Consider the following 24,004-nt stretch of genomic DNA (forward strand, 5'->3'; position numbering starts at 1 on the left):
CCTCCATCCTGTTCCCTGCAACTTGCTTTTTAAAAATTCAACATCTTGGGGCGCCTGGGTGGCGCAGTCGGTTAAGCGTCCGACTTCAGCCAGGTCACGATCTCGCGGTCCGGGAGTTCGAGCCCCGCGTCGGGCTCTGTGCTGATGGCTCAGAGCCTGGAGCCTGTTTCCGATTCTGTGTCTCCCTCTCTCTCTGCCCCTCCCCCGTTCATGCTCTGTCTCTCTCTGTCCCAAAAATAAATAAACGTTGAAAAAAAAAAAATAAAATAAAAATTCAACATCTTTAAGATTTGTTTCTTCCATTCTAATTAATTAATTGTATGAATACTCCTCCATGTACATATTCAGTTCTAATTCATGGGTATTTGCCACTACACATGGCGCTTGAGGATTCTTGCACACACATGAACGGTCCCCATTTTCAGGGTATACGTCGCCCAGAAGTGGAGCTGTAGCTTCGTGCACATGCGCACCCCCAATTATACCACGCCGGACCACGGACGGGCTAACTCACCAGGGCCTCCTGGAGCCTGGTGGCTGACGAAGTCTGCCCATTTACCAACGCAAGCCCTTAATTTTTTACATACACTGCTGCCCAGCCAAGCATCCCCATTGAGAATGTGGCATTTGTTTTAATCGTGAATGTGGGACTACACATCTCTCACTATTAAGTTAACACGGACACTGGGACTATTTATTTAACCACAGACACAGCATCATGATGCACATTTGGCAGAGATGAAACATAATTTTAGTGTTCCAAAGGGTTACCATGATTTGTCTCTGACATATTTGATATTCTGCTGGATAAGTCTGGATTTGTCTGATGCCCAGTAATGTCCCCTCCATTTGTTTCCTAATAAAACCCAACATGCTTAATGGGGATCCATTTTCTGACTGACTTTCCAGGCATACACTTGGCAAGAACTTGTACTGAAACTAAACCCAAACCGGATATAAATGTCATCTTTATGCTTCGGAAGTCATCGGACGGACCCCTGTGGGGCACGCAGGGTCTCTGTATTGACCAGGGCCATGCTCAGCAAGTTGGAAAGAAACTTCAGAAAAATAGGACTTAGTTGCTGCCGTCACAGTATTGGAGAGAAGAGTGTACTGGCCCTCCTTGCCTTTGTCAGGACAGAGCTCTCTGGAGAATCACTCACTTGTCATCTTCTGCATTGCAGATTCTGCAGCTCGAATCACGTTTTGCTGGTTTCCCAGTAGCAATGGTTTTTTTTAATCTTCCAATTTCACCCTCCTGCCCCTGCCCTGCAACCCTTCCGTCAAAGAAGCAGCTTGTTCCAAGGCTGACCCAGCAAGTCAAGGCACAAACTTTGTGCTCCGCTGTTGAGAAGGCACTTGAGCCAGAGATAATTCGTGGGGTTTTTCACTGGGGAAGAGGGAGAGGCTTCCTGGAGTGTATTTTCATATAGCACATAGAAAAGGGGTGTGTTTGGGGGGGAGGTGATTGGAATCGGAAAAGCAGGATCTGCCGCTACCTAGACCTATCGATCAGGGGCAACTTAATCTTTAAAGGGGGGACGCTACAGCACTGAGAACCAAATAACAAGTATTTGGATGTGTTTTGTAGGCTAATGAGCGTCAAGCAAACATTTCTACATTTCCTAATGCAGCTGGGAAAGCCATCGTCGGTTCAGCTAGATCTGCTTCTCTTGGAATCACCGAACCAGTTCTTTTTCTTTGCACATGAAAATTCTCTTCTTTTATTCACAATCTCCCAAAGTACAAGAGAAATAAAATCACCAGCTCGGTGGTTCCTCTCTTGCTCGGAGTAACTTCCTGCACCATCAGGGATCTGTTGGTTGCTTACTGGCCCTTTGGAAAGCCTTCCCCTCCACCCCCCCTAATATTTACCTCTGAGAGAGACAGAGAGAGAGACAGAGACAGAGCATGAGCAGGGGAGGGGCAGAGAGAGAGGGAGACACAGAATCTGAAGCAGGCTCCAGGCTCCAAGCTGTCAGCACAGAGCTCAATGCGGGGCTCGAACTCACGAACCGTGAGATCATGACCTGAGCCGAAGTCAGACACCCAACCAACCGACTGAGCCACCTAGGCGCCCCTGGAAAGCCAGTTCTTAAATACCACTCAAGTCCTGGAACTTGAGAAGCTTTCCAAAAGGAGGACCTGAGCACTTCATCAAGTGAGATGATACATCTATGGTACTTAGAACCATGCCTGGCACTCAGTAAATATCTTTCTCATCCTGAAACACAAGCCCACCAGGCAGGGCCAGCTTTGTGGGCTGTGCAGCCCACAGTGCCCTGCATTTAGAAGGGCTCTGTGCCTGGATTGTTTAATGCTTTGCTGTCGTCATCTTAAGTTTCTTAATAATCTTTTAAGAAGGAATCCCACCTCTTTATTCATGACACTTGCCTGATGTAGGGTGATGAGACTCTTAACAGGCTTACACTTAGCTTTACTGCCAACTCAAGCCGGCTCTCTGACAATTCCCTTCCAGGCCGCTTGAGTGCTGACCTCTGCTCTGACCACTGCCCCATCCATTCTCCTTCGGAGTCACCCCAACCTCTTTCTATCAAATGCCTCTTTTCTGTGAGAAAACAAAACAAAACAAAACAAAACAAAAACAAAATCAACCCTAGCTTTTCTGCAGAGCATCCATTTGATGTGTGATCAGTTCCCTGGGGCTACCCTTTCTGTCCCTCCCGCTACGTACAGCTCTCGTCTTTTCTCCACCCATGATTTCCAGCCTGTTGAGCAGCCTGCAGCTGACTGGTTTTCTCCAAACTGTGCGTTCGCAATTAATCGCACTCCCAGACTTCCTTTTACTTTCCACGCCTACCTTCTGGGTCCATGGCCTCTCCCACACCATCCGGGGCCTGGTCCCACCTCTGATTTTGCAACGCTCTTACCCTAAACATTACCGTATCTAAAACTCGCACTTCATTCTTTGGTTCTTCTGCAGAGAAAACAGGCAACCTTCAGTTCACAACGCATTTCGAGAAAAGGACATTTCCCCACATTTAATCCGCCTGTCACGTAAAGGCATATTAATGTCATATTTAGAGGCAAAACAGTATAGTGACAAGAATCAGCCTTTAAGGCAGGCAGATCCAGGTTTAAATCCTAGTTGTAAGACACTTACACTTAGTTGTAAGACCTCGGACAAGCTGTTTAATCTCTGAGCTCCATTTCCTCATTTTTTAAATGTTTATTTATATTTGAGAGAGACAGAGGGAGAGAAAAAGACAAGAGCATGAGTGGGGGAGGGGCAGAGAGAGAGACAGAGAGACAGAGAATCAGAAGCAGGCTTCAGGCTCCAGGCTGTCAGCACACAGCCTGATGCGGGGCTCAAACCCACCAACCATAAGATCATGACCTGAGCCGAAGTTGGATGCTTAACCGACCGAGCCACCCCGGTGCCCCTCCATTTCCTTATTTATAAAATGAGGATAATAATATATACCCATGGGGTCACAATAGTTAAATGAGATAATGCATGTAAAGTACCTAGTGCAGTGCCTACACATAGTCGGAGCCCAATATATGGTAGCGATTATCACCAGTAAGCATAACTTGTAGGTAGCACTAATGTGCACACCGTGTGCCCTCTATCACGTGTATCAGATGGTCCAGAAAGGCGAGAAATGTAAGCACCTGAGGCACTTAGAGTGTGGCTGGCAAATAGGACAAGAAAAAGCTTCATTTGTAATAGAAACGACTGCAAAGTACTGTAAGAGTACAGGGCAAAGATAGCATTCCTCCTGATGACACCATCAAGTGCAAATAGGCGGGCCGAGAGCCGGAAGGCGGGCGTGATGGAGGATAGACAGCACACCTGTCTGGTTTGGGCCAAGGCAGGTCTGATTAGGACCAAACATGTGAGGACCTTGCCGAACCTGGATTCTGTCCGGTCAGCAAAGTTCAGCAGCTCGTGTGCTGTGCCGCTGGGGGTCCTGAGGGAGCTTGGGAGGGGGCGGTTAGGAGCACATTTACAGACAGGACGCTGGCTACACCCCCAGCCCTGGACGCGTCTGTGGTCACAGCAGGCTTCTGGGCAGGGGAAGAACATGACGTATGGCTTCGGAACATGACTCTGGCTGTGGGGTGCCGGCTGCATTGTCATGGCCCTGAATTTGGGGGTGGGGACGGAAGAGACAGGTGGAAGCTGTTTCTCAGAAGACAAAGAAGAAGAAAGGGAGTTTTCGTTTGCCTTAAGATAGAGCTGACTGTCAACCCGGTGGAGGCGAACGTCGCTAACGGTAACCGACGCCCCCTGAGCGTGTGCTCTGTGCCCCGTGAATTCTCACAACGACCCTGCGAAAGAGGTGCGTTATTGTGCCCATTACTCCGATGAGGAAACCTGAGGGCTGATCTTCATATCTATTAGGCTGGGAGGCGCCCCTCTTTCCATCCATTCAAGAGGGGCGGGTAACAGAGAAAGGAGGAGATGATCAGAAGGGGTCCCAGACCCCTTAGCAAAACGGGAAGTGGAATCAAATTCCCGGAGGCAAGGGGTGGGAAAATTAGGAGTGTGGCACTGAGCCAATGCTCCTATGGGAGTCACACGCAGAATCAACTAGGGAGGGCTGGAACCAACATGCTGCTCTGAGGGACCGGTGAGGCCGGCAGCGGGTGCAGGGGAAGCAGCCTGGGAGAACGGAGGGAGCGGGGAGTCCAGGGAACAGGGCTGGCTCGAGGCAGAGGTCCAGCGCAGCATCAGGAGGGAGGCATCTCAGGGCTGGCCCAGAGTTTGGTTGGGGCTTAGAGTGGCATTTGCATTTTTGCGTTCGTTAGCAGTGCGTGGAGGCAGGATCTCAACAGGTAGACTCGGGACGCACACGCTACCACCACGAGCAGCACTGCTGAGGAGTGAGCGAAGGGTCTGGGATGCGGTGTGAGAGCCCCATCTCCCCTCCTCCCGCCAGCCTCAGCAATAAAGAACAGGCCTGACAGCCTGCTGCAGGGAGCAACTGGGTCGCACGCAGGTCAGGAGGCTGGCAAGAGCCCTCCTCCTCCTCCCCTTCTGTCTCAAATTCCTGAGTACAAAGGGGCGCTGACTCTCTTGGGGGCTGCAGCCGCCCGGTGGCCTGGAAGGGCTACCCCGCAGGAAAGACAGTTCCTGAGCTCTGGGATTCCCACCCCTGGAGGCGCCCAAGGCAGTGGAGAGTCACCCCTACTATAGGGACTTTGGATGAAACTTGACCCAGGGAGGATCTCCTGGACAGCTGCCCCCCCCCCCCAGCCCAAGGACCTGGTCCCTTTCTCCCCCAGGGCACGGGCTGCTCCAGGAGCGGGTCACACAGCAAAGTACTTCCCTCATCTAATCTTCACAACCACCACGGGCGACAGACGTTTTCCTCACCTCAGTGTTTGAGAGGTGGGCCAGAACTGGGGTCTAGGTGTCTTCCCTCCAAATCCCATACTCTTCAGTAATGCTCAGAGCAGATCTGACGCCTGTGAAACAGTTACGAAGCACAGAATCTCACAGCCTGGGGTGATCTCACCCCTGCATCAGGGTCTCCCAGAGGGAAGACTTAAAATAGACAACCGATAAGGAAGTATATACATCAGCCCTAACATCTTGTCGTTTCTGGAAGCAGGGATACATGCATACCAACTGGTGGGAGAATGTAAAAGCATGCATGAGACGATGCCCGTTTTCATGGTTAAGACATTTCCTTTAAACCATGGAACGAACTGTGTTAATTCCCAGACACGGCAGATGAGCATGTTGTGGGGACACAGAAGCAGCTTGCTCAGTAGAAAGTGACATCATTCTCACCGAAGCCAGCAGACCACTGTGGCAGTTAACGGCGCCTGAACTCACACTCAGGAAAGAAATTAACGTTTACTGATGGCCTACTGTGTGCAGTGTTCTTAATATTTATTATCTTTTTTTTAAACGTTTATTTATTTTGAGAGAGAGAGAGAGAGAGAGGGAGAGAGAGGGAGAACGCACGCAGGGAGTAGGGTATGAGCGGAGAATCCCAAACAGGCTCTGCACTGTCAGCGCAGAGCCCGATGTGGAGCTCAGACTCACGAAGACTGCGATCATGCCCTGAGCCGAAACCGAGAGTCGGATGCCTACTGAGCCACCCAGGTGCCCCTTAACATTGATTTTATTTGCTCCTCAAAATGAGTCTCTGATTGAAAGCAAGGACTCAGACAGATATATGTGTGCACAGCATTATTCATGACAGCCAGAAGCCGGAACCAACCCAAGTGTCCAATGGTGGACAGACTGATAAATAAAGTGTGGTATATATGAATGTTATCCAGCCTTAAAAAGGAAGGAAATTCTGACGCGTGCTACAACACAGTTGAAGCTTGAGGGCATTACGCTAAGAGAGATAAGCCCATCACAAATGAACAAAGACTGTATGAACCTACATATAGGAGGGACCCAGGGTGGTCAAACTCACGGTGACAGAAAGTAGAATGGTAGTTGCCAGAGGCTGGGGGCGGGGAGAGGAGAATGGGGGAGTTATATTTATGATGGGTACAGAGTTCAGCCAGGGAGGATGAAAAAATTATGGAGACAGATAAGAAAACAGGTAGGGGCGCCTGGGTGGCTCAGCTGGTTAAGCATGCGACTTCAGCTCAGGTCATGATCTCACAGTTCGTGAGTTCGAGCCCCGTGTCGGGCTCTGTGCTGACAGCTCAGACCTTGGACCCTGCTTCAGATTCTAGGTCTCCTTCTCTCTCTGCCCCTCCCCTGCTCACACTCTGTCTGTGTCTCTCTCTCAAAAATAAACACTAAAAGGGGCGCCTGGGTGGCGCAGTCGGTTAAGCGTCCGACTTCAGCCAGGTCACGATCTCGCGGTCCGTGAGTTCGAGCCCCGCGTCGGGCTCTGGGCTGATGGCTCAGAGCCTGGAGCCTGTTTCCCATTCTGTGTCTCCCTCTCTCTCTGGCCCTCCCCCGTTCATGCTCTGTCTCTCTCTCTGTCCCAAAAATAAATAAACGTTGAAAAAAAAAATTAAAAAAAAAATAAAATAAACACTAAAAAATTTCTTTTAATTAAAAAGAAAACAGGCTCAGAGGAAGTCACACAGCCAGACTGAATGAGGGTCCATCTGATTCTAGAGCCCCCAAGTTTCTTTTACATTATGCTGCCCCTTCTAGAGCTCAGGATAGCCCTGACCTGACTGAGGGGCTCCCTGGCTCCAAGACTCCTCTGTGAGAAGCTGGAGAAATGCCCAAGTGAAATTGGACCTAACTGCAGTTTAGAAACAGAGGGGTAGGTGGGGCTTGGGCTTGAATTACAGGGCTCAATCTGAGAATTGTGCCAACATCCAAAATTATGAAATGAGGAGCTCCAGGCTTCTCTCTGATCCAGAATGATTATCTTCACTGCCGAGCATCCAATTTAAATTCATTGTGTTTAATACAAAGCCACAGTACAGAGCAGGCTGTCTCCCGACATGCAGTTACCATGGAGACTGGAGATGATCCTCAAACGGAGTTATGTGGCGGAGAGAATGTGCTGCCAGCTTCTAAGAAGCCAAGGGGCCTGGGGAAACCATTCTAAAATAGAGCCGCACAGAGAGGCCCTTTGTCATCCTCCTCCTTAGCAGAGCCCCTTCTAATCCCAAAGCGGGAAAGTTTACAGGCATCAGGGCACGACCATCTTTATTGTTTTTTTTTTTTTTTAAAAGAGAATCTTTTTTTTTTTTCCAACGTTTATTTATTTTTGGGACAGAGAGAGACAGAGCATGAACGGGGGAAGGGCAGAGAGAGAGGGAGACACAGAATCGGAAACAGGCTCCAGGCTCCGAGCCATCAGCCCAGAGCCCGACGCGGGGCTCGAACTCACGGACCGCGAGATCGTGACCTGGCTGAAGTCGGACGCTTTACCGACTGCGCCACCCAGGCGCCCCACGACCATCTTTATTGTAAGTGCAGGCTGCCCATGGATGCCAGAGAGGAGGGATTTATCAACAATCCAGAAATAAGCCGCATGTCACCCGCCTTGCTCTCCTTTCCTCGTCTACTCTGATGTGGGTGAGTTCTCATTTTGGTTCCAAAGCTAATTGATAACAATACCGTCAAACTGCCGAGGGAGGCTGCCTTGGGGCTTCCCTGGATACATGGCGTCCAGGAATGGGGCTGGAGTCAAGGTTGGGAGGCAGGCAGACCTGTCCCTGCACCGATTAGCATGGATAGCAAGAATTTCACTCTTCTGAGACTCAGCATTCCCCCCCTGGAGAGGAAGGATAATAAGATAATATTAAGGGGGGGGGGCTTTAAAGATCAAAATAAGTGGATGATGGATAGAGAAGTGCTCTGACAAATGGGCCTGAGTCCAGGCCTGACAGCTCAGCACACCCCTCTTGTAGGAAGCAGGGGACAGAAGCTCATCTGTGGGTCCCGGTGGAGAGCCATGCACTGCCAGGAGCCACCTGGGGGCCTGGGACCCCAGAGCCCGTCAGAGGCTCAATGTGCTCCATTGTGAACTCTCTATTTTCCACACAGCAGGAAAAAAAAATGCTCTTTGATGGTCCAGTAAGTCTAGGGCATAGAGATTCAGAGCTAGAGTAAGTACTCTCCCAAACATGAGTTCTAGAGTATCTTAAGCCTGGCAAGTGACTCAGGCCAGTCCACCAGGCCTGGTGGTAAGGAGGGACACCGAAAAGAATGGAAACCTGACGGGGGCAAGGATGGGGTGGCAATGGCTCAGTGGTTGCAATTCCAGTCCGCAAAAGTTTTATACTCCTCCAGTTCGCTCGGTACTCCCCAGCCTACCCCTATTTGCCATTGACCAACTGTAAGGCAGAGAGGGAGCTGAATGGCTCTTCCCCATGACGTCATAGCCCAGGATCATGGAGGACAACATCCTCCATGGACCTGGACCCCCAACACCCAATAAAGTTTCTTTTAACACACACACACACACACACACACACACACACTCACTCACTCACTCATAGCTTCCTCCCCCCGCCCCACCTCCAAGCAACTTAGGAAAATTGTATGTTTTTTTTTAAAGTTTATTTATTTTGAGAGAGACAGCACAAGTAGGGGAGGGGCAGAGAGAGAGGGAGAGAGAGAATCCCTAGCAGGCTCCATGCTGTCATCACGGAGCCCAACGTGGCGCTCGATCCTATGAACCATGAGATCATGACCTGAACCGAAATCAAGAGCCGGATGCTTAACCGACTGAGCCACCCAGAAGCCCCAACTTGAGAAAATTAAAACAATTTTCTTAATGTTTATTTTTGAGAGAGAGAGAGAGAGAAAGAGAGAGAGAGCGAGCAGGGGAGGGGCAGAGGAAAATGGAGACACAGAATCCGAAGCAGGCTCCAGGCTCTGAGCTGTCAGCACAGAGCCCGATGCGGGGCTCGAACTCACAAACCGTGAGATCATGACCTGAGCCGAAGTCAGACGCTTAACCAACTGAACTGCCCAGGCACCCCCCAACTTGAGAAAATTTTAAAGAAAGGTCTTAACTTTTAGCTGACAGAAAGGGACCACGCTAAGGGCAGAGAATGTTTACCAAGTAGGTGATTAATGCACTCAGTGTACAGTTCTCTTCAGTTTTTGGTTTACTGCCTGCACTGAAAGAGTTTGCTCCCAAAGACGAAGTAGCCAAAAGAACTTTGAAAACGAAGAAAAAGCTGGAGGACTTACACTCCCTGCTCTCAATTCTTACTGTAACGAGCATCAAGACAGGGAGGTATTGGTGTAAAGATAGACAAATAGATCAAAAGAACAGAAAAGAGAGTCCAGAAATAAACCCACACATAGATGGTCAACCGCTTTTTTGACAAGGGATAATAATCTTGTCAACAAATGGCACGGAACAATTGGACAGCCATACACAAAAATCCCTCCATCCTTACCATATACCATATACAAAAACCAACTTAAAATGGATTACGGACCTAAATGTAGGGGCTAGGGTTTTCTAATGGAAAATTTAGTAAATCTTAGTGACCTGGAATTTCACAAATATTCCTTGATCACAGTGCAAAAAAGAAATTATGAACAAAAAATCGATAAATTGGGACTTCAAAATTTTAAACTTTTGGGGCGTCTCGGTGGCTCTGTTGGTTAAGCATCCAACTCTTGATTTCGGCTCAGGTCATGATCCCAAGGTTGTGAGATGGAGTCCCACGTCAGGCTCTGTGCTGGGCGTGGAGCCTGCTTGGGACGCTCTCTCTCTCTCTCTCTCTCTCTCTCTCTCCCTCTGCCCCTCTCACCCACTTGCGTGTTCTCTCTCTCTAAAACAATTTTTTTTAAACTTTTGCTCTTCAAAAGACACTGTTCAGAAAATAAAGAGGTAAGTCACAGCCCGGGGAGAAAACATTTGCAAAACATATACCCAATAAGTGACTTGTAACTAGAAAATATAAACAACTTCAATAACCTAATAAAAAGACTAACAACTCAATTAAGACACGGACAAAAGATGTGAACGCTTCACCAAAGACATACGGAATCTATACATGTAAAGACATTCAACATTAGCCACTAGAGAAATTCAAATTAAAACCACAAAGGAGAGCTTCTGGGTTGGTGAACACATGGAGGTGTAGGGACAATGGTGCATGCGGAGAGGGCATGGAAGCTCCACATCTCTTCCCCCAACCTCGCCCTGTGTACCTTTTCCATCTGGTTGTTCCTGAGTTATATCCTTTTGTAACAAACTGGTGATCTTGTAAAACAAAACAAAAACAAAAGACAAAAAACTCACAATGAGGTATCACTACACACCTGTTAGAATGGTTAAAATTAAAAAGACCGATCATAGGGGTGCCTGGGTGGCTTTCGGCTCACGTCATGATCCCAGGGTCATGGGATCGAGCCCTGCATGGGGCTCAGTGCTGAACGTGGAGCCTGCTTAAGATTCTCCCTCTCCCTCCCTCTGACTCTCTCTCACTCTCAAAAACAAAACAAAACAAAACAAAACAAAAAACTGATCATAACAAGACGGCAAAGATGTAGAGCCTTTAAGGTATATAAAATGTTACAATCAGTTTGGAAACTAGTTTGGCAATTTGTTAAAAAGCTAAATATACACCTACCATATGACCTAGACACTCCATTGCTAGGTAATTACGCCAGGGAAATATACATACGTCTGCATAAACACTTGTACACAAATGTTCATGGTAGCTTTATCTGCAATAACCAAAAACTTAACAATGTTGAGTGAAAGAAATCAGTCCAAAAAAAAGGAATACATACTGTATTATTCGATTTACATGAAAACATGAGAACATGCAAACTAATCTATTGTGACAGAAAACAGATCAGTAGTTATCTGGGAGAGAGAAGGATTACAAGGGCCACAAAAAACTTTTGGGGGTGATGAATATGTTTATTATATCAATGGTGATGGCTTCACATATGTTAAAATGTGTCAAACTATAGACTTTAAAGTTGTGTGGCTTATTGTATGTCTTAATTTGTTGAAGAAAAAAAACCCCACAGATTAAAATAAAAAAAAGATGGTTTCCTAGGTTACCTAATCATGAACTTCTTTATTCTATTCATACTCCTCCTCAAAAGAGTTCACCCACAGATATTGTTTAATTTTCATTTAATTTAATTTTTATTTTTTTCAAGTTTTATTTAAGTAATCTCTACACCCAATGTGGGGCTTGAACTCATAACCCTGGGATCAAGGGTCACATATTCCTCTGACTGAGCCAACCAGGTGCCCCTAATTTTATTTTTAAATATTGAGAATGCTGTGGAGAGTTTAAATCTAAACACGAAAATTATTTATGGATTAGGGGATGGATTCCTTAATCTTTAATGGCACTTCTAGCTCTAAAATTGTGTGTGTGTGATTGAGCATGTGTGTGAGAATGTGAAAGTGTGTGAACGTGTGTATGAAAGAGAAAAACTGATCAGTGACAAAGTTCTTACTATGGTTGACCCATAGTTTTGTCTGGGCGTAGTCACTAATTGAGGATCACTATAGCTCCTAGTTTTTAATTAATGAGAAATAAAGGAGATCAGAAGGAGAAAAAATGTGCTTGGCTGCAGTGATAACTTGAGGGAATGGTGAGGCAGAAACCACCGGGGGAAGAGATGCGGCATCTCAACACATTTCTACCTGTCAGTCAGTGTGGGATTTTAAGACACGCCTTACATTCAACACAACAGGACAACTTCAGACCCGAGGCAACTACAGCGAGGTTTGGGAAAAGACATATTTTCAGTGAAGATTTTTGAAGTTTTCGGGGTGTCTGGGAGGCTCAGCGGGTTAAGTGTCCCACTCTTGATTTGGGCTCAGGTCATGATTTCACAGTCTGTGAATCTCACAGCACAGAGCCTGCTTGGGATTCTCTCTTTCTCCCCTTCTCTCTGTCCCTACCCAGCTCGTGCTCTCTCTCTCTCTCTCTCTCGATAAATAAAGAAAAAAGATTTTTGAAGCTTTCCATGGGCTGTGTTCAACTATTTCTTGAACGACTAAAAAATATGCAGGTTTTAAGAAAAGAAAAAGGAGAAAGGAAAAAAACACATCATTCATGTACTACGTGTCACTGAAATATACATACAGTAGATGATGTATTTTTCATCTCTTTTTTTTAACATTTATTTATTTTTGAAAGAGTGAGAGTACGAGTAGAAGAGGGGCAGAGAGAGAAGGAGACACAGAATCTGAAGCAGGCTCCAGGTTCTGAGCAAGCGTTCAGCAGAGTCCGACGCAGGGCTCGAACCCACGAACCGTGAGATCATGATCTGAGCCAAAGTCGGACACTTAACCGACTGAGACACTTAGGCGCCCCTTTATTTTCTTTTTTTAAACCTCAAAGGATGAGAATATAAAAGCAGAACTTCTCATACGAGGTATGAGAGGTTTCCAGTACGTCTAGGATCACAGAGGGGGCGTTTATTTCTATTCTATTAAGATTCAATAATCTCTGTATAGATAAATTCTTTGCAAACACTATTCTAGAAATTGAGGAGTTGCCCGGTCACCACAGGAGATTTTTTTCCAATACGAGATATAAAATTTATAAGAAACGATAGATCTCCTCTTACATTTGTTCTAAGAAGGGTCAACCTGGCCTACATTTTGCCTCCCAATTAATGTGGACATAGAAAGAAGTTGCCGGCAAGGTTTTGTTAAACAAGATAACTGATCTGAAGCAGGGCATCTTTAAATAGCTCCTGAGTGCCTGCAGAGTTTGACTGGCTATTTCTGCTTTTAAGAGAAAGAGAGAAGAGAGAAAATTATCTAGAATTCATCACCATTACTATTAGACTCCATTTGAAATCGAAAACACACATCATTAACCTAACAGTAGAAACGGAATCCAATGTTTTAGTTCCTGTGTGATGCCTAACAGTTGAATATGTAGTAGGCTCAGGAGGAAATTGTACAAATGGTTTTCCAAGGGTTGGTCCTTGATTAGCACAACTGGGTGATTGATGGATTGATTTAATGGACCCTCATAGAGTCCTTAGTAAGCACTGAGTATTATTTTAAGTTCTTTACAAATAGGAACTCAATTAACATGCATAAAATACTATTATAATCTTCCATTTTCCAGAGAAGGAAACTGAGAGACAGAGAGAGATGAATTTGTCCAAATCACACATCTAGTAAACATGCACTGAAATGCAGATTCCAGTGGTCTCCCCCTGTCTTTGCTCATTACTACCACACTGCTGACATTCACCTATTTCTGAGAACAACTACTCTATGTTTCAAGCCATGCGGGTCTGTGGTGGGTCATGAGCTAAAGATAAATGGTGGTCTCTGCCCCTGGAATATTCTTCAATCTAGCTGGAAGACAAACTTTCCACACAAAACAATTCGAAAGCCCCAGATGACAAATTATTTCGGCTGGGGAGGAGATAGTGGGATCCAGGATCTGAATTAGCTGGAGGAAGAACATGACAGGAGTTTGGTAGGCCTCGAACGTTTCCATGGATGGTGGGAAGGGACAGCAGTGGGGAGCATGGGATGGTCACAGGGAGAGAAAACCACCTTGCTGATGCATGGGCACGTGTTGGGAATGCGGACTGCATGGACAGGTAAGGTCAGATGGGGAGCTGCCCAGGGTGAAGACCCAGACACCCGAACTTGACATCTGAGACCACAGGGAGTCACAGCAGGGTCTCAAGCAGGAACGTGACATGAGGCACAGAGAGCTGTGAAGTGACGGGTGGCCAAGGTGATTTTTGATTTTTTTTTTTTAAAGTAAATGTGGAGTCTTAAGTAGTTTAAGCAAAATCGGTGAGGTAGGGGTAGACGAGGGTAACAGTCTGTAGGATGGCCATGGTTTTGTATGTGTTCCCCTTCACCAACCGTAGGCAGGGGACTCCCAGGGAACCACACTCTGTACATCCCTCCCATTAAGTGTGGAAGGGGCCCCGTGAATCAGGTGGGACGCCACTACCCACGGGTTATGTCATATGGGACAGTTGAGGATCTCCGTGTGCCGAGGCTAACCAGGCGAGCTCTTTCTGGCAAAAGATATTCTTTTTTTTTTCAACGTTTATTTATTTTTGGGACAGAGAGAGACAGAGCATGAATGGGGGAGGGGCAGAGAGAGAGAGGGAGACACAGAATCGGAAACAGGCTCCAGGCTCCGAGCCATCAGCCCAGAGCCTGACGCGGGGCTTGAACTCCCGGACCGCGAGATCGTGACCTGGCTGAAGTCGGACGCTTAACCGACTGCGCCACCCAGGCGCCCCAAGGCAAAAGAGATTCTAAGTCAGAACGATTTGAAACAGGAGAGGGATTCAAAGTGCAAGTCTCCTTCTGGCTTTGAAGATGGAGGTGGGCACGTGGTAAGGAAATGGTGACAGCCTCGAGGAGCTGAGAAGGGCCCCCAGCAGGTGGCCAGCAAGGAGTCGGGGACCTCAGCCCTCAAGTTGCTAGTGACCGAATTCTGCCACAGGCAGGTGAGCTTGGCAGAGGACTCTGAACTCCAGATGAGAAAGCAGCCCAGCAGACACCTTGACTGTATCTTTGTGAGACCCTGCGCAGAGGACCCAGCCACACTGTGCCCGGACTTCGGACCTACAGAACTGGGCGCTGGTAAATAGGTATTGTTTTAATTTGTCGTGAAGTAGAAAGCCAATACGACGCCTGCCAGGGTGCCAGGTTCCACTGGAAGAGGCAGGAGAAGGGATGACCTCCAGGTGGCTCAGAAGGGGAAGCCACTTCATGAGGCACTCATGGAGATCTTTAGTGTGACTGTAAGTGATTCAGAGGAGGGAGGGGAGCCCAGCTGTGCTGATCCCGACCAGCACAGCCGTGCCAGAAGGGTGGCAGGCCGGTGGGAAGAACAGGCATGGTGTGGCAGCATCTGGCCCAGGATGGGAGGAGGGTGGCTTTTGAGAGATGGGAGGAGGGTGGCTTTTGAGAGAAGGCCCGTCAGGATGTCCTGCTGGCAAAGCTAGGGACCCAGGCAGCACAGGGACTAGACGGGCAGTGGAACAGTTTCATCGCAAAGCTAAAATGGGTGGGTCTAAGAGACCGAAGACAGAGCCAAGGCCAGGCCTAGGGTGGACACAGGCAGTCACACCCTAGGGACCAACATTTATCATTTATTGTACGCACGCTCTGTGCCAGGCACTGTGGGAAGTGTCTTTCATGCATCCTCCTTTAAGCCCTACGACACCCGTTTGTAAATGGCAGAAACTGTCAACATCTAAGGAGGATGTTTGTTACTCCTCCAGTGACGGGTGGGGTTTTATAAAGCCACCGTTTCAGGATGGCAAAGAGCTCACTCCGCGGTCTGCAATGCACGTCAGTTCTGTGACGATTTCGTCGGGTCCAGGCCATAGCGTCAAGGAAACTATCTGTATGCAGCCCACTGAGAGGTAGCTGGCGGTCCGAAAGGGGTGACTATCCAACTCTGGGGTTTCAGGAGAGCCCCTGAGTGGCCTGGTGAAAATGGTGAAAAGGCCCTCAGACTGAGAAACCTGCGTTCTGGCCCAGTTATCTCTGAGACTTGGGGCAACTCATGCATTTTCCATCGATGGGAGGGTGGAACTAGATTGCTAAGGTCCCTTCCAGCTTTTTACAGGAATGAAGACATAAGTGAATTCGGGAGCATTAATTAATAAGCCAGACCATAGGAACCTGGGTCCTGATAAACAGAGTTACTGCAGAGCTAAAAGACTGGAAAAACATTTTGGCCCAAATTAAACAGAAATGGACAGAGTACTGGAGTCAAGAGAAAAAAAAAAAAAAAGAAAAGAAAAGAAAGGAAGTGAACACCATTGAAAGGTTTAATTCCAAAAGAGCAAATTTCAAAAGCAAAGTAGAAAAACAGCCTGCCCAGTGGATAAATGGGCTCCTTGGTAAGGATGCTGGCAGGCTGGACACCAAAGGGAATTTATTTATGTACTAGCCTGTCCCATTTCATGACTCTGCCAGATAGGGCCCGATCCTCTGCAGTGACAGAAGGGGAGGGAGGATCAGGACCCTCCACTGGGGGGTGGGATGTGGCAGGCTCTCCAAACCTATGCCATCGAACAGCCCCTTGGCTGATCTCATGCTGGCCCAAGCACTCTTCTTGGATTTGGCTTCTCTTGTGGAAAAGAGTAGATGTCCTGCTGATGCTGATTTTGAGTTAATGGGAGGCTGTCTCTGTGACCAGATGGTCCTGGCACAGGCGAGAGGGAGTCTCTGGGACCACAAAGAGGAACAGACCCAGCCGGACTTCCGTTTAATGACACGTCTATCATGGCCAACTTCTCGCTCACTGATGATGTCAGTGGGATACAGACAGGAGGGGAGAACACAGGGCCAGCGAATTCTAGCAAGTACAGGCATTCTAAGACCCAGGCTGGGATTTGGGAGCCCACTGACGACCCTGGAATGTGAACGGAAGGAGAGAAGCAAATAAATAAGACCGGCAAGGGCAGGCAAAGCAGGCCCCAGCTTTCAAAGAGGACGTGAGGGCCAGCTCGGCAGCAGTAACAGCCAGGACAATACACTATTCAAAACAGCGGAGAAAGTTCCTTATTAATTCACCTGCCAGTGTCAGAATCATGAGGGATGCTTTAAAAAAAATACCGATGGAGGGGCACCTGGGTGGCTCGGCTCAGTCAGTTGAGCGTCCAACTTCGGCTCAGGTCACGATCTCACGGTCTGTGAGTTCAAGCCCCACGTCGGGCTCTGTGCTGACAGCTCAGGTCCTGGGGCCTGTTTTGGATTCTCTGTCTCCCTCTCTCTCTCTGCTCCTCCCCTGCTCACACACTGTCTCTCAAAAATAATAAAATAAAAGATTAAAAAAAAATACTGATGGAGGAAGAGGCAGACCTAGAGGCACGGATTTCACCAGTCTGGCATGGGCCCTGGGTACCGGTGTCGTAAAAAATTCCCCGAGTCGTTCTACTGTAATTTGTTTCTAAGGGTTGAAAACCACTGGCCAAGATGGTGGTGCTTAATATATTTTCGGAGAAGCGGGAAAGCAGAAAAGGCATCTAGGAAGCTTTTTCCGATTGCCCATGCCTGCCCCCTCTATCAACATCTTAGTGAAGGGGCTGTGCCTATAGCTTAAAAAGCCTGATTCTGATATTCCCACCTCGCTGCGGAGAGCCATTGGTGGGGTGGATCTCAAGACCCTGCGTTAACATTCTTCATTATGTAGCATTAGCTACATACAAGAGAATAAATATAACTTATAAGGAAGTTAAGGAGAATAACAATAAAAGACCTCATGACCCATCTGAAATCCTGGCCTTGCCTCCCCGCGGGAGACAAGCTCTTTCTTCAATGGGGTCTGCATTATTAACAAGCAGGTGGTCTTGGCGCTCCGCTTCCGGGAAACCTAGGTTCTGGGCCGGGGAGGGCAGGGCCCGCAGGTCGGGAGGGTGTGAGGAGGCGGGGAGGAGGATCAAGGGCCCGCTGTGCGCGTGGGAGGCAGATCCAGGGGTGCCAGGCAGCGCCTGCCACAGCGTCTGAAAGCAGGCGAAGCATTTGTTAAAGTGCTAGAGAAATCCCTTTAGACCCAGTACAATGGAGACCCAGATGCTCTCGGAAGAGCCAGGCTTTCAACTGTTTTGTTTTCCCAGCCCCGGCGGCTGCCGCCAAATTGACAGGCACGCAATAGCTTAGGGGGCGCAGAGTTCAAGGCCCCGCGGATCTGTCGGACAAGAACAAAAAGATGCAACTTGATCTCTCCTTCTCTCTAGGCTAATCACTCGGGTGAGCTTTTCCTTAGGATTATTATTCTATTATAAATCCAGATGCTTCAAGCCAATCAACTGCTACCTTTCTTAGAATGTACAAAGTAGGTCAGCGTTGGTCTATCAGGGTGCACGGCCTCTGAACGAGTGCCACAGGCCGTGTGAATAATTAAATCGACATGTCCCTGGAGCAGCACTGCAACAGGAGAGCGTTTTCTCTCCCTGGGAGATGGTCAGCGACTAGAAGAAAGAGGAAGCCCAAGTGTCCCCCTGTAGGAGCACCAAGGTGAAGGGGAAATCCAGGAATGGAGGGGTGGGAGTACTGGGGCAGGAAACCGGCTCTTGGGAGGCTGGGAGACTGTGGCAGAATTTTGGGCAGGGTCTATAGATGGGATCCAGGGAAGGCTGAGTCAGGGGCTACGTTAGGAAACAGATGCTCAATATAAGGGCTCGAGCACAAGGGCGTCAAGATCCAATCTTGCTTAGTACGGACATAACAAAGGGTTGGTTTGGGGGATGCCGGTAGCCAGCGTGGCGTAGGATCTTTGGGCCTTTAAACACTGCACAACTAGGGCCTGACATGCACTGGGGGGCCTTAAATCACAGAGGGGCTTTTACGTGTTTTGCAGAGGCAGCTGCTCCCATGGATGAGCAGCCTGGAAAAGATCAGGAGTTACCCACCACCCTGCACAAAGATGCGTGTGCTGGGGTTTTCATCGGCTATAAAGAGCTAAAGGCTCTCAGGGGAAAACCTGCCACTCCTGGCTAATGAGGTCCCGGCAGATGACAATGTGAAAAATAAGACAAAGAAGGCCAGCCTGCCCTCTGAGAGGCTGGTAGACAGCGTGGTGACAGCATGGCATCTGACCTTAGACTGAAGGTCTCCCAAGTGGAGACAGGAGCCAGAAAGCTACAATTTTGGGCGCGACGCTCGAGCACACTACAGAATTGACCCCAGCAGGGACCCCGGTGGTAATCAGAGTCCTGTTGGTGGTAAATACTATGGTCTTCTTATATTACAGCTGGGAGTATTCATTGTTACAATCAGTTGGGAAGATAATTTGGTGGCCTATCCTAAAGCTGAGCGCATGTACCCCTATGACCCAGCAATTCTACTCCTAGGAATGTGCTCGACAGATATGTGATCATACATTTGCTGAAAGATGTACAAGAACATTCACAGCAATGGTATTATTGGCAATGATAATGCCAATATGTGGTACATCAAACAATAAAGCAGTGAAAGTGAATAAGTTCAACATGAATGAATTTCACAAAAATAATACTGAGCAAAGGAAGCTAATGCAAAGGTACAAACCACTTAATTTTATTTATATAAACAGCCAGGACCAATCTATGGTGAATATACCTAAAATCATGGACTTCTATACTTTAGTTACTTACTTACTTACTTAACTGTATGATGTCTGAATTACATCTCAATTATGCTGTTGGGTTTTGTTTTGTTTTGTTTTTGGTTTCTATGATCTTTTTGTAAAAATTTATTTATTTTCAATTTACATCCAAGTTAGTTAACATATAGTGTAACAATGATTTCAGGAATAGAATTTAGGGATTCATCACTTACGTATAATACCCAGTGCTCATCCCAACAAGAGTCCTCCTTCAATGCCCCTTGCCCATTTAGCCCATCCACCCACCAACACCCCTCCAGCAACCCTCAGTTTGTTCTCTGTATTTAAAAATCTCTCATGATTTGTCTCTCTGTTTTTAATCTTATTTTTGCTTCCTTTCCTTTTTGTTCATCTGTTTTGTATCTTAAATTCCACATATGAGTGAAGTCACATGACATTTGTCTTTTTCTGACTAATTTCTTTTAGCATAATACCCTCTAGTTCCATCCATGTTGCTGCAAATGGCAAGGTTTCATTCTTTTTGGTTGCTGAGTAATACTCCATTATACACACACACACGCCACATCCACCACATCTTCTTTATCCCTTCATCAGTCGATGGACATTTGGGTTCTTTCCACACTTTGCCTATTGTTGATAGTGCTGCTATAAACATTGGGGTGCATGTGTCCCTTCGAAACAGCACACCTGTATCCCTTGGATAAATGCCTAGTAGTGCAACTGCTGGGTCGTAGGGTAGCTCTATTTTTAATTTTTTGAGGAACTTCCATACTGTTTCCAGAGTGGCTGCACCAGTTTGTATTCTCACCAGCAATGCAAAAGAGATCCTCTTTCTCTGCATCCTCGCCAGCATCTGTTGTTGCCTGAGTTGTTTATTTTAGCTATTCTGACAGGTGTCAGGTGGTATCTCGTGGTTTTGATTTGTAGTTCCCTGATGATGAGTGATGTTGAGCATTTTTTCATGTGTCTGTTAGCCATCTGGATGTCTTCTTTGGAAAAGTGTCTATTCATGTCTTTTGCCCATTTCTTCACTAGATTGTTTTTTGGGTGTTGTGTTTGGTGAGTTCTTTATAGATTTTGGATACTAACCCTTGATTTGCTATGTCATTTCAAACATCTTCTCCCATTCCGTCAGTTGCCTTTTAGTTTTGCTGATTGTTTCCTTCACTGTACAGAAGCTTTTTATCTTGAGGCCCCAGTAGTTCATTTTTGCTTTTGTTTCCCTTGCCTCCAGAGACACGTTCCGTAAGAAGTTGCTGTGGCTGAGGTCAAAGAGGTTGTCGCCTGTTTTCTCCTCTAAGATTTTGATGGTGTCCTGTCTTACGTTCAGGTCTTTTGTCCATTTTAAGTTTATTTTTGTGTATGGTGTAAGAAAGTGGTCCAGGCTCATTCTCCATGTCGCTGTCCAGTTTTCCCAACACCTTTTGCTGAACAGATTGTCTTTTTTCCATTGGATATTCTTTCCTGCTTTGTCAAAGACTGATTGGCCATGTTTGTGGGTCTATTTCTGGGTTCTCTATTCTGTTCCACTGATCTGTGTGTCTGTTTTTGTGCCACTACCATACTGTCTTGATGATTACGTCTTTGTAATATGTCTTGAAGCCTGGAATTGTGATGTCTGCTTTGGTTTTCTTTTTCAGGATTGCTTTGGCTATTCGGGGTCTTTTCTGATTCCATACCAATTTTAGGACTATTTGTTCTAGCTCTGTGAAGAATGCTGGTGTTACTTTGATAGGGATTGCTAAGCTGTTTTTTTTTTTTTTTTTTCAAACAATGGTATAAAAAGTCAGGATAGTGGTTATCCTTGGTAAGTAGTGACTGGGAGGGGGCATAAGGAGGGGCACTTTGGTGCTGGTAAAAATCTGGTTTCTCAATGTGGGTGCTGATTACAAGGGTGTGTTCAGTTGTGACAATTCTGTATACTTACAATTTGCATACTTTTCTGTATATATGCTCTGCTTCAACAAAAATAACAGTACGATGACCATAAACCAAACAGGCCTGGCCTGGCTCCAATACTTGGGGACGGTGAAGTGGATGTGTTCACTCCCTTCAAAAAAGTCCTGCCACTCGTGTACCCTGCAGAAGTTGATGGGGCTGGGGCTCCCCATTTCCTCAGTGAAGCCTTACTCACAGGCCCTGGGGGAATTCTCAGAAGAGAAAGTAGGAAGGGTCTGCCTACTGCCTCTCTTCTCTGGGCTCTGCTAGAGTAGGCAGATTTGGCCCTGGATTCTGGAGTATTAGTCCTGAGCCCATCCTTGCCTTAGAACCGGCTGGGCTACGGCGACTGTGACTCCTCACAGCTCAGCCGTCCGGGGGTCCGGTCTGCTGCTCCTGCAGCAGGATGGGAACGTATCTTCAGGGAGAACTTAGAGGCCAACTGCCCATAGAACTGTGACCCCAAGGCCAGCCTCTGCCTGCCCGAGCCAGACTCCTCAGGGGTGGGTTTGCAGAGCCTCATCAGTTACTGCCTAGCAGGAGCCTCTGAACCCCCAGGAAAATGAATCCTAAGGGGAGACACCTCAGCATGGGAGAAGGGCTCCCTGAGAAGCCCCGGTAGAGCAGAGGCAGCATTTTAGGGTGGAGGGCCGTGGGGATTTGAGGCTGTGGGCCAAAGTAGGACAGAGGGCTGACTACAGCCCCCGGACCGGTAGCTAGTGGATCCCTTTTGCCCAGAGAGTGTTAGAGGCCAAGTCCTTTGTTAGGTCAGACAGTAGAAGAGGCTGCCTCCAGGGTCAGGGACTTGTGGTCCTTGAAATTGATTTAATTCTACATTTAAAAAAATCTTCAGGGGCACCCGGGTGGCTCAGTCAGTTGAGTGTCCGATTCTTGATTTTGGCTCAGATCATGGTCTCCTGGTTCATGAGTGTGAACCCCACATTGTGCTCTGTGCTGGTAGTACAGAGCCTTCTTGAAATTCCGTCTCTCTCTCTCTCTGCTCCTCCCCTTCTCTCTCTTTCTCTTTCTCAAAAATAAATAAACATTTTTTTTTTTTTTAAAAAGGTAAAAAACCTTCATAGGTAACTTTGATGTATAAGCACTGTTCACTTATTCAGTCAACAAACATTTACTGGGTAGTTATTCCGGTTTCTGGTCAGTGCCAGGATCTGGGAAAGCAGAGGAATATCATCAAGGCCATAACGAGCCCATAGTCTGGTGTTCAGGGAGAGGCTGGCATGTGACAGGTAATTACAATACAGAGGAGTGACAGCAATAACAGAGGTTCGGGAGCACAGAAGGGTAAAAGAATCCACACGTGACTTTTTTTGCAAAATGTTAATTTCCTCCTAATTCATTTGGTTTTCGTATTCTGCATTCAGCAACATACCACGGCCCTGGCTCAGCTCAATAACAGTAAATATCGCCCACGACAACTCCCTCTAAAAGAGGCCCCACTACCAGGTTTTTTGTTGTTTTTTTTTCCAGCTGTTTTTAAAAATAATGAACAAGCTAGGAGAGATAATCCAGGATCGCTAGCCATGTTTGTTTCATAATTACTGCCATTAAAATCATCTAGAAGAAGCATATCTATTTTTCACAATCTTTGGGGAATTAATTTAGCTGATCATCCATAAAGGAGTTCTTCAGATCAATACCACACTCCCTGTCACATACACGCATAGCAACAAACACCAGCTATGATTCTCCTCTTCTTCTAGGTCTGCATTACATGATGTAACCATATAAAAATAAAAATCAGTTCCCGGCCTCGGCACACGGGTAAGTGATGTGATTGGTAAAACAGGCCTACATACCTCCTTTTCGGTAGTCATGGAGATCTATGACATCTAGCCTGGAATTTCCTATGTCAGCTGCCGCAGTGGCCCCATGAGAGCACCCTCGTCCTTTTAGCAATACAGCAGGGGCATCCTGTTCACATGGGTCTAGTCTGGAGCAACCCCACAAACAGAAGAAACCGAGAGGGAAGGAACGCACCTTCAGCGAACAGGAACATTACCTTGGTCCCGTGGTAGAAGTCGTCCACGCATGTAGCGTTCATGAAGGTCTGATGGAAGTGGGTGCTGGTGTCAATGCCTCCAGGGATCACCAACTTCCCAGTGGCATCGATCACCTTGGCCCCTCCAGGGATCATGAGCTCACGGCCCACCTGCTGGATGATGCCATTCTCAATGTAGACGTCAGCCTCGTGGGTGCAGTCATCGTTCACCACCTTGCCTCCCTTGATGAGAATCCTCACGCTGCCTGAATTGGCAAGCATGTTCCTATGGAGGGTGAAAGGGAGGCACCGGTCAAGGTCAAAGTCCCTTTTCACTGTAACCAAGGTCCCACTTCTTCCTATCAGAGTCCAAACCCCATGGGCAGAGTAAGTGAGCAGGGAAGGGGAGGAAGCTTCCCCATGGCCTGAGAACACGGGTCCTACAACCAGCTGGGGTCACAAGCCTCCCACTGACCTCATAGTGAGACTTATTGGGAATCACGACACAGTGGCAGTAAGGGTGCATCCGGGGCCCAAAGAAACATCAGTGTCTACCTTCCCAAAATGATGTGTAGGTTCTAAAGCATTTTCCTATCTACT

The 24,004-nt window shown here is 47.3% G+C and overlaps 1 protein-coding gene across 1 annotated transcript in view; it reads right to left on the minus strand.

Annotated features, from left to right (window-relative positions):
- Positions 1-23,686, minus strand: part of DPYSL5 (dihydropyrimidinase like 5) — a 53,663-nt gene extending 29,977 nt beyond the window's left edge. The window contains exon 1 of the mRNA XM_047069540.1: positions 23,426-23,686. Coding sequence (XP_046925496.1) covers positions 23,426-23,686 — 261 coding nt within the window. The remainder of the gene's footprint in view (positions 1-23,425) is intronic.
- Positions 23,687-24,004: the final 318 nt, after the last annotated feature.

The sequence above is a fragment of the Lynx rufus genome, unplaced genomic scaffold, assembly GCF_022079265.1.
Source record: "Lynx rufus isolate CCGP_SWC_20201006 ecotype Redwood Valley unplaced genomic scaffold, mLynRuf1.p SCAF_8, whole genome shotgun sequence".
In the NCBI taxonomy this organism is placed as follows: Eukaryota; Metazoa; Chordata; class Mammalia; order Carnivora; family Felidae; genus Lynx; species Lynx rufus.